At 37.4% G+C, this 12,581-nt stretch overlaps 1 protein-coding gene across 2 annotated transcripts in view; it reads left to right on the forward strand.

The window, feature by feature from the left end:
* The first annotated feature begins 6 nt into the window (after window positions 1–6).
* Window positions 7–12,581, forward strand: part of MINDY3 (MINDY lysine 48 deubiquitinase 3) — a 52,638-nt gene continuing 40,063 nt past the window's right edge. The window contains exons 1-4 of one of the 2 annotated variants that reach the window (XM_027658691.1): window positions 7–117; window positions 8,281–8,360; window positions 10,173–10,230; window positions 10,671–10,844. In XM_027658691.1, coding sequence (XP_027514492.1) covers window positions 21–117; window positions 8,281–8,360; window positions 10,173–10,230; window positions 10,671–10,844 — 409 coding nt within the window. In that variant the 5' untranslated portion in view covers window positions 7–20. Of the gene's footprint in view, window positions 118–6,651; window positions 6,683–8,280; window positions 8,361–10,172; window positions 10,231–10,670; window positions 10,845–12,581 lie in introns of those variants that run through there. The other variant, XM_027658692.1, reaches the window with a different exon arrangement.

A 12,581-nucleotide genomic window follows, 5' to 3' on the forward strand; every position in this document is an offset into this window, starting at 1 on the left:
GCGGCCGCCGCCGCCCCGCCATGTCCGAGGCGGGCCAGGAGCTCGTCCACCTGGTGTGGGGCAAGAAGGCCGGGCCCCGCGGGCTGGCCGACACCATCTTCTGCCGCTGGGCGCAAGGTACCTGCGTGCGCCGTGCCCCGCCCGGCCCTCCCGCTGCCCCGGGGCCCGCCCGCCGGGTCACACCCGCGGCTCCCCCGCCGCCCTCGCGGGGTCCGCCCGGGGCTCCGTGTCCTGAGGGGCGCCGTGCCCCGGGCACTGCTCGTGTTCCTGTGTCACCTCGGCGTGTGGCCCACGCCAAAAAAAACGATGCGGCAGCTTCACTTGCTAAATGATTATTTTATTTTTTCGCAGCGCGCTCATCTTTAGCCACAAATCTCCAAGGGAACTTAAAATTGAGTAAAAAAAAGGAAATGCATTTCTTGGGTATTTCGTCTCATGCCGTGATTTTACATAGCTTGTGGAAGCATGAGCTTAAGTTCTGCTTTGGTTTTCGTTGGTTTTTGTTTGTTTTGCTAAAAATATATGAGTCACAAATAGACTTAGCAAAAGTGGGGTCAGGCTTGGGACAGAGACCCACAGATTTCTTTTTTAAACGGGTTTTTTGGCCAAGGAAGCAGGTGCATACTGTCTTTAGGATGTGGCAAGAGATAAAGCAGCAATAACGATGGGACCTGGGGTATTTGTAAGGGGTTTTTTTTCTATATTTAAATTACACAACCTATGCGTTGTTTCTTCTTGGTGGAGACTTACTGTGTTCTTTTAAAATTACAATTACAAGGTGTAATATGGAGGCTTATGTATAAAAATGATACGCAAGAAATCAGTCTGTGAACCTGTCCTGGCTGAAAGAAGGGAATAGTAGCCTTCTCTATAACTGACTGTGGGCTTTGAAGAGTTCTAGTAATGGTTACAATGTTCCTGAAAAAAACACTAATTCCTGGAGAAGATTCACAAGTGGTAGTGGAATTTACAGATTAAAAAAAAAAAAATTGCATTCAGGTCTCAGGATAAAGTTGGTTGAAACAGAAGTTTCTTGGTGTTTTCTGTTCCTTACTCTTTTTTTTTTTTTTTTTGTTAACAAGAATGTTGTCATCTACGTAGTTTCAGTAGATGCATGTGTGGTGTTGATTTGGGAGCTGCACAGCTACTCCTCATCACAGGACACAGTGTATTACCAAACTCATATCTTTTTCCCTAGGTTTATCTGTGTTCAGATAATTCGGTGATAATATCTGGGGGGAAAATGCCAAATTTCTTCCAAGATCTAGAATTTAGGCAGACTTAAAAGCCATTACTTTTCCTAATGAACTGATTACTGAAATATAATTACTTTCTGAAATATCTCTTTTGAGTTTTAGTAATGTTGCTGTTTCATTACAAGGTTTGTGCAAAGTCAGAAAAGAAGAATCGGTATTAAAAAGCTTAATTATTTATTTAACTGGTAATGTTGGATTGCCACAATTGACGTTTTGAAGATAATTTGTATGAAAAGTTTTAGCAGTTTCAAAATTTATTGAAAGGTGTGTCATAATGCCCCACACTTGTGATCCAGTGAAGGATTAATGGAAATGGTCTCTGGTGTTCTTGGTGGCTTCTTCAAAGGAGCTGTTACTTCCTATCTGTCTTTAGAGAAAGTCCTGTGACTATACTGTGTAGTGTATCTGTTACCTTCTCTATGTAGCAAAGCCCAATAACAATGAGTGCGGCGTTTGGGGCTCTTGTGCTGAGAATCAGAACAGTCAGTTTGAGTCACTTGTGTAGCAGCATAATACTTTTACCCAGCTTTCTGTTTCTATGCAGTTGAAAAGGTTCTGTACCATTTGCTTACTGCAAAACAGTCATGTCAACACTGACTCATGAAGATTTAACAGAAGAAAACCACAAAAGTATCAAACTGTATTATTTACAAAGACTTCAAAGTTTAAAAGATAGGCCCTCGTTTCACATATGTGCAGAAAGCATCAAACAACTAGTTTGATGTTGGGGATTTTTTGTGTCACAGTTTTTTTCATATGTAATGTAATTATTTCAGATACTTGGTAGATGTTGTCTGATCCTTTCTCAAACCCTTTGGAAATTGGGAACTGTGATTTTAATTTGGAAAGAAAAGTAGAGAGTAAAGGAAAGAAAAGTAGGGAGGGTGTTGAGGAATGTAAGACTCAAACCAGTCAGTTTTTCAGTGAAGACAGCGGTGTTCCAGGAATCCCCCTCATGCATCAAACTCCGTGACCTCATCTGGTCAGGACTGAAGATGAGCTGATCTGCAGGCAGTTAAACAGAACTGACCCAACTCATGGGCATGTGCTGTTGGAAGTTAGCAACAGTAATTCCCTCAGTTTGCTGCATTGGCAACTTTAAGTATATTGTTTTTATTCCTGACTTAACAAAGGCATGGCTGCAAATTTGCTGTTGCAATTGTTGTGAGGTTTTTTGTGTGGAGCTTCTTTGTAGAATTTTTTTTCTTTACGATTGCAGCAGAATTTGCAGTTTGAACCTTGTGGAGTCTGTTTACCAGAATCCTCAAAGCAGACACAAGAATGCAGTGCAAAACTTCAGTCTGCTCTTGGGTGTTTCCTGGCATAGATACGATGACTTGGGAAGGAGTTAGTAGGAGCACTGAACCCTAAAGAAATATGTTAGGAGTAATTTTCTTCATTGATCCAAGAGACAAATTCCATTCATAAGCTGCTCTTCAGATAAGCCCCAAGGCATCATGACTCTTTAATATGAATGTCTGGCAGGTTTGAGCACAGTATCCTTTCAGAATTGCATGAGCTGTGTCTCACTGGTCTTTGGAAGGAAAAACATGGGACAGTCTTTTTAAAACAACCATTTATCTGCAAAAGCATAGTGTGAAGGTATTAATAGTACAGTTTGTGTATATATGGGTGATGTACAATGTAAAAATATCCATTTTATCTGGATCCTCTTCCAGTTTCCAGGTTGAAAGCTGGGCGAGTGGGCTGAAACTTTCCTTTTCTTCTCTGGTCTTCTTTCCAGGCTTCCTTTTTTCTCTCCCATTCTTTCCAGGTTTCCTTTTTTTACATACCTGGAACTCTTCTTTCTGACCAGATATCACCAGATGGGCTTTTATTACATGTCTAGTTTAGAAGCTGCATTCTGTAAGGTTTTTAAGTCATTTGACTTGTACTACTGTTAGTCTATGATCACGGCAGTGCTAGTAGGAAATAATATTTTTACCAGACAGGCAGATACATTTTGAGCAAAAAGAATACACTTGCCATTCTTCAAGGTCTTAAGTAGAAGTAGCAATTTGAAAGTGCTCCTCTGAGTTTAATTTAGTAATGTTTAATTCATTTGCTTGTTGGTATCTATGTAATTTTCTTAATGTTTTGATTACTGTCATTTGTAGAATATTTGTATTTGTGTGCTTTCCATGTCTTCAAGTTCCATATTACTCAGTGCAATCAGTTAATCACAAACAGGAGAAAAGCATTTTTCATTTAATATTCACAGTTAGGGTATAGACAAGTGTGGATTGTACAGACAACTGGAGGAAGTGATTACACCTGTTGGCCCAGCTTTGCCTACTTGCTGCTGCTTGTTTGCCATAAGTATTTCCTCTTCAGATCTCTTGGTGGAACTGCTTTTGGAGCCTGTGCTTTACTGATACTGGTCACACTTAGCAAAGGAAGCCTTTGTGAGTGGTCATCAAGTCATGGTTTGTGAACAGCTTTTAAGGCATCTGTTGAAATTAGGCAAGATGTTAGATGCCAAACCTGCTTCCAGGAATTTGCACATCATGGGGAAAAAATACTGAGGTCTTCAAGCACAGAAGTACTGATGATTACTGACTTAGAGCTTCTCTTTAAATAGAAGTAGGTAGTACTTGACAGTAGGAGGTGGACTGTCCCGCTAGCACAGGCTGCACTGTTAGTAAATGTGAGACAACAGTAGTTTTTGGAAAAACAGCAGGGACAAGCTACCTAACAGCCTTCTCCAGGGAAGTTTTTGTTTTCAGTTTTATACTTGTAGGCTTTTTTCTTCTTTCCTTCCTTGGAGTGAGGTATTGGTTTTGGGGTAGTGATACTGTCTTCACAGAAAAAATAACCACATCTTGCTGTTTTAGACAGATTGTCCAATCCCTTTGTGTTATATATGACATTTAAATGTTTATTTCATACTTCCATAATGCAGAGTTGTCTTGGTAAATTCATTCTGAAGAATGCAAAACTTCATGTGAAGCTTGCTGAATGAAAAGTTAGGCTTTAGGGTGGAAATATGGGTTTTTTTGAGGGATTGTGTCATGTGTAACAGCCCTTTCAGCACTGTTAAACTGGAAGGAGAAAAGGAGATAGCATTCACTGTGAAAAAATGAAGTGTGAACATATAAGTTAAGCTGCTAAGAAGGTTGTATTTTCTGGCTAGTGGGCATGGTGGCCAATGTAGTTGGAATATGCATAGAACAGTAAGAATTTGAAATGCCCTGTAACACAATTATCTGAATAATTAGTGAACCTGAAACTCTCTTCTGCAGCCTGGGCTCAAAAAGGAATAGCTGGAAGCTATTGTCCTTACTTTAAGAAAGGATATGGTGCTGGTGAGTCCATTCCTTACTCTGGATAAGGCTGACAGGCTTAAAGAAAATGAAAGACCTTGAGGAGCACTCAAATAGAAGGCTCTTACCAGAGTACAGATTCAGAAGTTTTCAGAAATATCTGATTTCTGTAGCAACAATATTCTGTAGCTGTTTTGGTTCGTGGTTGTTTTGTTTTTTTCAAAGGTGTTAACAAAGGAAGACACATCGAAATCTTACCTTCTTTTCTGGCGCCTTGTTACCCAGTTTAGTAGTAGCCTGCTAGGTAATTTGGATATTTTCCTCAAACTCTTCCAGGACTTCCTGGCTTTTTATCCATAACCCATTAAGTGGAGTTTTGTTGTAGTATTATTCTAGTAAGTGCTCCTTTCTTTTTGTGTGTGGGAAGAAGTTGTTTGGTTTGTTGAGTACTTTTTTTCCTACAGAAAATTTCAGAAGTTTTATTTTACTGTAAAGACGCACTTGGAACAGCCAAAACCATAAGCAGAATGTCTCTATGATTCTACACCTAGCTCTAAACAAAGGGTGAAACATAAAGATGTGTTGTAAACTTCATGCTTGGGTAATAATGGGTTATTCTAGTGTTTCTGTCAGGCAGTTCTTGTATCCCAAAAGAGAGAAAAAAATTGGAGTTCCATGGTGAGAAGCTGGCTCAGCAGAGAACAGGACAAAAAATTGATAGCACAGCATCTTCATAGCTAGATTGGATCAGAGAGAGAGCAAGGGGGTTTCTAATGTGGTTGGTGTTGCATGCTCTTTGCTATTCCCTTGTCTTTTTTATTCAGTTAGAGTTGGTTCTTGCACAGAGTGAAAATACTGAAAAGACACAGCATCCTCTGTGAAATGGCGGTGTTATTAATGTCTAAGGTGTCTCGGGTGGAAAAAATAATTTTAGAAATAGGCTAATAATAAAAAGATACAGAAAAGTGGTGGAGTAGTCATAATAGAAGAATGAATGGTTTTTGTAGTGCTTTGGACCATGATGTGGTGTATTAGATGAAGGACTAGAGTAGGTAACTAAGTCGTAGGTTAATTTTGGCAAACTGTACATAAAAGAGCTGAGAATTAGGTGTGAGAAAGAAACATGGGTAAATGCTATATTTGGGGGAAATAAGGAGAATAAATCTTTTTGTGATGTAAAGATATAAAGACAGATTTGGGAATGTCATAGCTCAGAATGTTGGGCAATACACTGATTAGTAACATGAATCTAGATCTACTTCCTCCCCCTCCTGTCCCAAATGCAGTAGAGCTGTAGTGATGTTGAAAAAATTGTGTCAATGGAGCATTTAATAATGTTATAAATGACACAGAAGATGAATGGTAATGGTACTATTTTATGTTTCTTACAGGTAAATGATGATAATTGCACTTATGGATAAAAGGCAGACAAATCAATTAAAGAATATTATTTTGGCTGCATTACATCTCTTTTCTTCATGAAATTTTATCTTGAGTGAAAAGAACTGTGTGATAGATATGACTGGTTAAGAGTGAGAGTAAGTAAAAGTTAGTCTGGATCAGAGATGTTCATCTTAGTTGGTAGCTTAAAGAGTGGCCAGGCTATTCTTACAAATCATAAGGAAGAATGTGGAGTTGATAAATATTTAAAGAGATTGCCCAAGATGTGACTGTTGTGGTGGGTTAAAAAGGTAAGTAGGTGTGACTGCAGGCTGAGGTAGACTTGAGTCCAGCTGGACTTCAGACTACTGGTTTCTGAAATTTTATCTGAGCTGACTTCAGATTTTGTAGAACTTTTTTAAAAGAGAGCATGACCATGCTATCTGAAGCCTACTTTTCTTTAAGCTTCTTAAAGCTTCTAGAACGTTTATGTTTATTAAGCATTAAAAAGCATTTAAGTAAATAGAAATAAAGTGTTTCCTCAAGTATTATTTTTTCTGTGGTTGTATTCTGTCAAATTCTGTGTGGTATCAACTTTGCCTTGTCTGTCTCAAATTTGTATTCGTTCTGGTGGATCATGCTCAGTGTTCTTTATTTTTAGGAAGCAATTTTGAAAAAGAGGGCAGGGTTAAACTGAGAAAGTTCATGATTTCTGTAAGAAGCCTGAAGAATGTGAAGCAAATTCAAGATTTCTAAAGTGTTGTTTAATGGTACCACATCCAAGTATGTTGTTTTTCTGCGGTGACTGAATCATTAAAACAACTAAAAAAGTCTTATTGTTGCAGTGTGTTTAGATGGCATGCAGTAATGCTTCAAAGTAGAAGAGGACTTACCTTTTAGTATGCTAAGCCTGCACAAACTAATTCAGAAAGTTTAACAGACTGGTGATATTTCTTATTAGGGCATGTTAACGGAGGAGTCAAATGACACTACTGCAAACTTTTCTTGAAGTATGATTTAGTGAAGCTTTGTTGCTACATTAGGTGAAGCTAGATCTATGTATGTAGGCTTGACATGCATCTGGGTTTTGGATATAAAATACATCTTTGTAATGCACATTTGCACATGTGGTTAAAAACAGACCTGGAACCTTCTGTCAGATAGAGGGGAAACCCCATGGCTACAATGATCCTTTTTAGAATAAAAAAATTCACATTGTTGTTAAACAACTACCATTTCTGTGATGAAATGTGGCCTACAAAATGTGCAGTAGGTCTGTCTTGCCACTTTGGTGATGTGCCTGTCATGCTGCAGTGTGGGGGGGATGCATTTCCCCAGCTTAAATTCATATCCCAGGATTAGAGATGCTTTTCATGTGGCAACATGTAATGATACAGAACTGGGAAAAGGAGAAACTGTGGGAAACAGGCATTGAATATTCTTTCTGCTGAGACTGACACTGTCTGTGAAAAGATGCATGTGTATTTTGCTGACTACAGTTGCATGGTTTCCACATTACATTGAACTAGAGTCACTTTGGCACAATCTTCTCAGCACTTACAAGAATAATGCAAAATATCACTCACTGTAAGTGTCCATGTATCAACTTCATCAAATTCATTGTCCATGTATGTGCATAAATGAAAGCTAGGAATCACCATATCTTAAAGACAAGTTTAAGGGCAAGATGGTAACAGAACAATTTTGCTATAATTTATGTGGCATTTGCTTTATTATGTGACTGTAAGGTAATTCTGAAGTGCAAATACATTAAAGATAGAGAGGGAAAATAGGTGATGTTGCCTCTCAATAAACCTAGTGTATCTTCTGTGAAAGAATACCATTAAGGGGCTTGATTCAGTGGTTACAAGAAAATAATTGTTACTCAGCATATTTCAGTCTTAACAGGACACACTGATAGGCCAAAAGTTAGATCAGTGGGAAGCATAGTGTGCCCTTCATAGGGAATAGAAATGTATTGTGGATGTTCAGTGAAGGTTCAAAGATGTTTTTTTTTTACAGATGTGAAACAAAATATTATCACAAACAGATTTTAATGTATCGATAAAAAGTACACTGTCATAAAATAAAACCCATGGTTTAAGTAGAAATTCTTTTGTTTAAAAGCTTAGCTGTTGGTGCTTGGTGGTTATGATTTAATTGCTGAGATAAATAATTAATTTCTGTCCTTTTCACCTGACTCATGACTTTTTTTTTCTTCAGATAGTTTAACCATATTCTGTTCCATTATCAGGGAAACAAAAACTTATGTCATCTTTAAAGGTGAATAAATCAGGTGTCATTTCTGTTAGGGAAGGAATATACATAAACATGTTCTTATTTACATATTTCACTAAATATAATCTTTTTTCATTTGACAGGATTTGTCTTTAGTGACTCTGAATCAACTGCATTAGAACAATTTGAAGGTGGCCCTTGTGCAGTGATAGCACCTGTACAGGTAAGATGCCTTTATTATAGGAATGGTTTAAAATTAGACCAAAATTTATTCTTTATATATTTGAAATTAAAATAAGTATGAAAAAAAAGAGAGTTAACTGTATTTTGATTTCATAACTGAAGTGTGGAGGAAACAAAGAACTCTATTAAAAAGCAGAAATGGGCATGGGCCAATTTTGAGCCATAATTTGGCAGGACATTTGTTTGAGGAAATGCAGCAGGTTGATCCAAGCAAAAGTAACTTCAAAGTGGGGAATGCAGAATACAGAGGAGAAGGAAAAGACCAGATATAAAAGTAATCCTCATCCCTTCTCATCTCTTGAACTCCCTGCCTAAAAGGGTAGTATCAGTGTCACAAGGACTGCTTTAGCAAACTGTATTAGAAATACTTGAAGTAGTTGATTTTCAAACCTAACAAGGTTTGCTGTTTAATAAAAGGGGAAATGTTATACTTTCAAAGCCCTAGCAGAATAATTGACCTGTAGAGCAGTTTGTCTAACTGTGACTGCTCTTCATTCTCCCAGGAGCACCCTGCAGAGACAGGCAGGTATTGAGTCATGGACCAGATTACTTTTTCTGGTAACTTACTCTTGACTTCTCTTAAAGACAGTTCAAATTCTGCAGGTATGTCTCAGTCTGATTGGAGGCCTTGTCCACTGATGGGGGGCATATTGAAGTAATGTAGCAGAGTGAATCTGATCCTGAACTGGAAGTATCTGGGTCCCACCAAAAAACTTGTACTACAGGCAGGAGCACTGCTTGTTTAAGTGGCAAACAATCAGTTAAAAAAATAATTTTATGAATTACACTCCACAGTATGGCTCTGTCTAGTTCTGTGGTCTTAAAACCAGATGCAGAGTGTCTGGTCTCTGATGTTAGACTTAAAAGTCTTTTATTTGTGAGGAGTGGAGAGAGTAAAGAATAGGACCAGTCAGCTCCTCTAAGGCAATGCCAAGTCTTTACTATATCAAATGTTCTTATAGACAGTGTTTTTTTCAGATTTATATATAGTTCAACTTCCTTGAAATCAAGTGATTAAAGCATGATTAAAAGTGAACTGAGTTCCAGCTAGGGAAGGAGGAAAGGATCAAACAGATCTTGCAGTGCCTGCTGCTGCTGTGAATTACTAAAAACGTGTGCAAAAGATCTTTGATGGGAAAACAGGGTGAGTGTGTCAGGAAAGAAGTGAAACTTGAACCAGCTGTTTTTGAGGTACTGTGAATGACTGAAATGGCATCTAATAGAGTAATTAGAAAGACCAAGACTCTGCTTCCCAAAGTTTATCCTTTCATTATTCTTTCTCTATAACTTAAAGCATATATTTTTTTTAATTGCAGCATTAACATTGATGGAAAAACAAAGCAGGGATGTGGAGATGCATAGGTTTTCTTTAACCTGATCAGCAAGTTATGATGTGCAATGGTTTAAAAGAGGTGGGGTTGTTAACTGCTGAAGGGTTTTGTGGGAGTAACTAGGGATGTCTTGTACTACTGGTCAGTTATCCTGAAATATATTTGTGTCTCCATTACTGCAGTCCTGCCAGTGTGGAGGTGTTTGTGTCAATATGCATTCTGTGCATTGGAGGTGTACTGAAGGTTCAGACTCAACAGTGTTGAATGTTATGAGGCCATCTTTGTAGCTGGTTTGATTGGGAAAAGTCAGTAAACAGTGCAGGCTAATGGTTTCATACTGAACCATGAGCAGCTTGAAACCCTTCTAATAACATGCAAAAATGCTTTGGTAAAGAGTTTGTGACATAATGTAAAAGTTGGTTGTTTGTATTTTAATATTATTTTATTCTTTGATAACAAAGGCATTCCTTTTGAAGAGACTTTTTACCAGTGAAAAGTCTACTTGGAGAGACTGTTCAGGTACTGAGACCTCTTTCCCCCCCTCTTTATTTTTCCATTTTATTTATTTGTAAAGCATGTCTTAGTACAAAGAATTTAAAATATTCCAGACTTTCTTTTGGTTTAAGTGTACTCCCATGTCATATGTATAGTAATTGCTTCTAAATTCCCATTTGTGAGGTCTGTGCTTGTTCATAATACTTCTGCATTTTATAAATATTTAATTGAAATCTATTATTAAAAAAGAGAATGGATTAGAAATCATATAAAACCACATTTTTCTAAAGACAACTTTTTAATTCTTTGGTCCAGTATGGTCAAAGAGCAGTTAACATTATTGCTTTTATCTCATTATTAAACCCCGTTATTTAGGTAGCATTAATGTATAAAAAAGATACTAGTATCTTATATACAAGAGTGGTTATCAGCAATTGAACTCAAGTAGGTTTCTGATCTTTCAGAAGAGGAACAGAAGAACCTTCTCTGTCATACATTATGTGATATTTTGGAAATGGCTTGCTCTGATAATTCTGAGTCATACTGTCTGGCAACATGGATAAGAGGAAAAACAACTGAAGAAACTGCTAGTATTTCTGAAAGTCCTGCAGAATCTAGTCGTCAAGAGGAACAACCTTGTAAGATGTATTTCTATACTCAGTTACCTGTCACTTAGTGAATTATTACATAGTTTTTGAGGGACGACTGCTTTTTATTAATTCACAGATGGGATTTTTGCCTTTGTAATTCTGTTAGCAACAGACATTGATCCTTTTTTATTGAGAGCAATGTGCTATCTGTCACTGGAGTTCTAACATACATGTTTCTTTTGAATTTCAGCAATTTCCGTAATCTTTTCAATTTTGTTTTGTAATTTATTGGCACCTGATGTATTTTTCATTTTGAAACATCCGTGCTTCCTAACACAGGAATAACACTTTAACTTGTCACTTGTTGCTTTATTTCAGAGGAGCTTTTGTAGGAAATTTTGCAGTGCTTTATCTGTTCTAAAATATTTTGGATCCCCTGTTATGGAGAAGTAACCTTTTTCTGTTTGTTTGGTCCTGTGCAGAACCAAACCGCTTAAATCACCTTCTAGTAGATTATCAGAATTTTTCTGTAGGTTAGAATTTTTCAGTTGCCTGCCTTTTGGAAACGTCTTGATTCCTTCATTAATTACTGGCATCGAGGATCTAGGGAACATCATCTGTTGCACTAAGATACAGCATCCAGTCATATCTAACTGCTGCAGAGCCAGTGACATGGAAAGTTTATCTGTGCACATATGATCGGAGAGACATTTATTTATTAATCTTTTAATGGGAGAGATCTAATGTGTTAAAAGATAAGCTTCTTTTTCTTTTAGTTTTTGTCCCCAATGTGTCCCTTAAGAAGTATGAAAAACTCTTCACATGAGAACATGCCTATAAAGGTGCCATCTTTTGATGGAAGGAATATGTTATTCAGCAGTTTGTGGCATAACTACAAAGTAAGAATTGTACAAATAGATTTATACGTGTGCAGCTAGCTATAGCAATTAGTAGTGCTGGAGCTCTTTATGTTACAAGTCATCTTCATCTGCTTCTAGCAAATGCTCCATGTGCTTTAGAAGGCTCAAACAATAAGAATAAAAATCTTACTTAATCGAAAAAACAGAATATCAGCACTTAAGTGTTCCAAACTGAGCATTTTTTTAAGAAAAAGTATTATACAGAAAATTGTATCTGCAACTCTTCTGTAAAAAAGAAGAATATTCCTTTGCAAGATAAGGCAATTGTAACTGAAATTCCTAATTTCTGTGGATTTTCCAATTGTCTTTGAAACTTTTGCTGATATTATGAAGTTTCCTTTGGAGAGAAAGTGAAGCAGAGCCTAGTTGTCTATAGGTTCTTGCTGTCGTGCTTTTTAATGTATTCCCTTATTCCTAAAGACGTTTAACTGTAGAAAATGTTCAACAGAAAGTCTTTTTAAATACACACTCAGAACTCTCAACACTGACACTTGTGACCTAATCCATTCTATTGCATAACTACTTTTTTCATGCTTCTGTACAAGTCTTCAAGTTCTGCCTGACTTGTCTTTAGTATCATGGAATGTGCTTAGGAAGAGCAGGATGCATTTACCACTAACAGTGTGCTTGTGTCATGAACAACGTTCATCTCTTTCATTGTTCCTGTTCTACATTCCCTGCTAGACACTGAATGTACCTCTTGTACGTACTCTACAGATCAAACTGTATTTTTTCTATACGTATAATGCAATACACTTACTGATTTAAGACACATTTGTTAGGTTTGGGATTTTTTTCCCCTCTTCTGTCCTGCTATTTAACTGTAAACCAGCTTCTTAACCTGGTTAGGTGTGGGACGAAGATG

The sequence above is a fragment of the Corapipo altera genome, unplaced genomic scaffold (genome assembly GCF_003945725.1).
Source record: "Corapipo altera isolate COAL_440 unplaced genomic scaffold, ASM394572v1 63, whole genome shotgun sequence".
In the NCBI taxonomy this organism is placed as follows: domain Eukaryota; kingdom Metazoa; phylum Chordata; class Aves; order Passeriformes; family Pipridae; genus Corapipo; species Corapipo altera.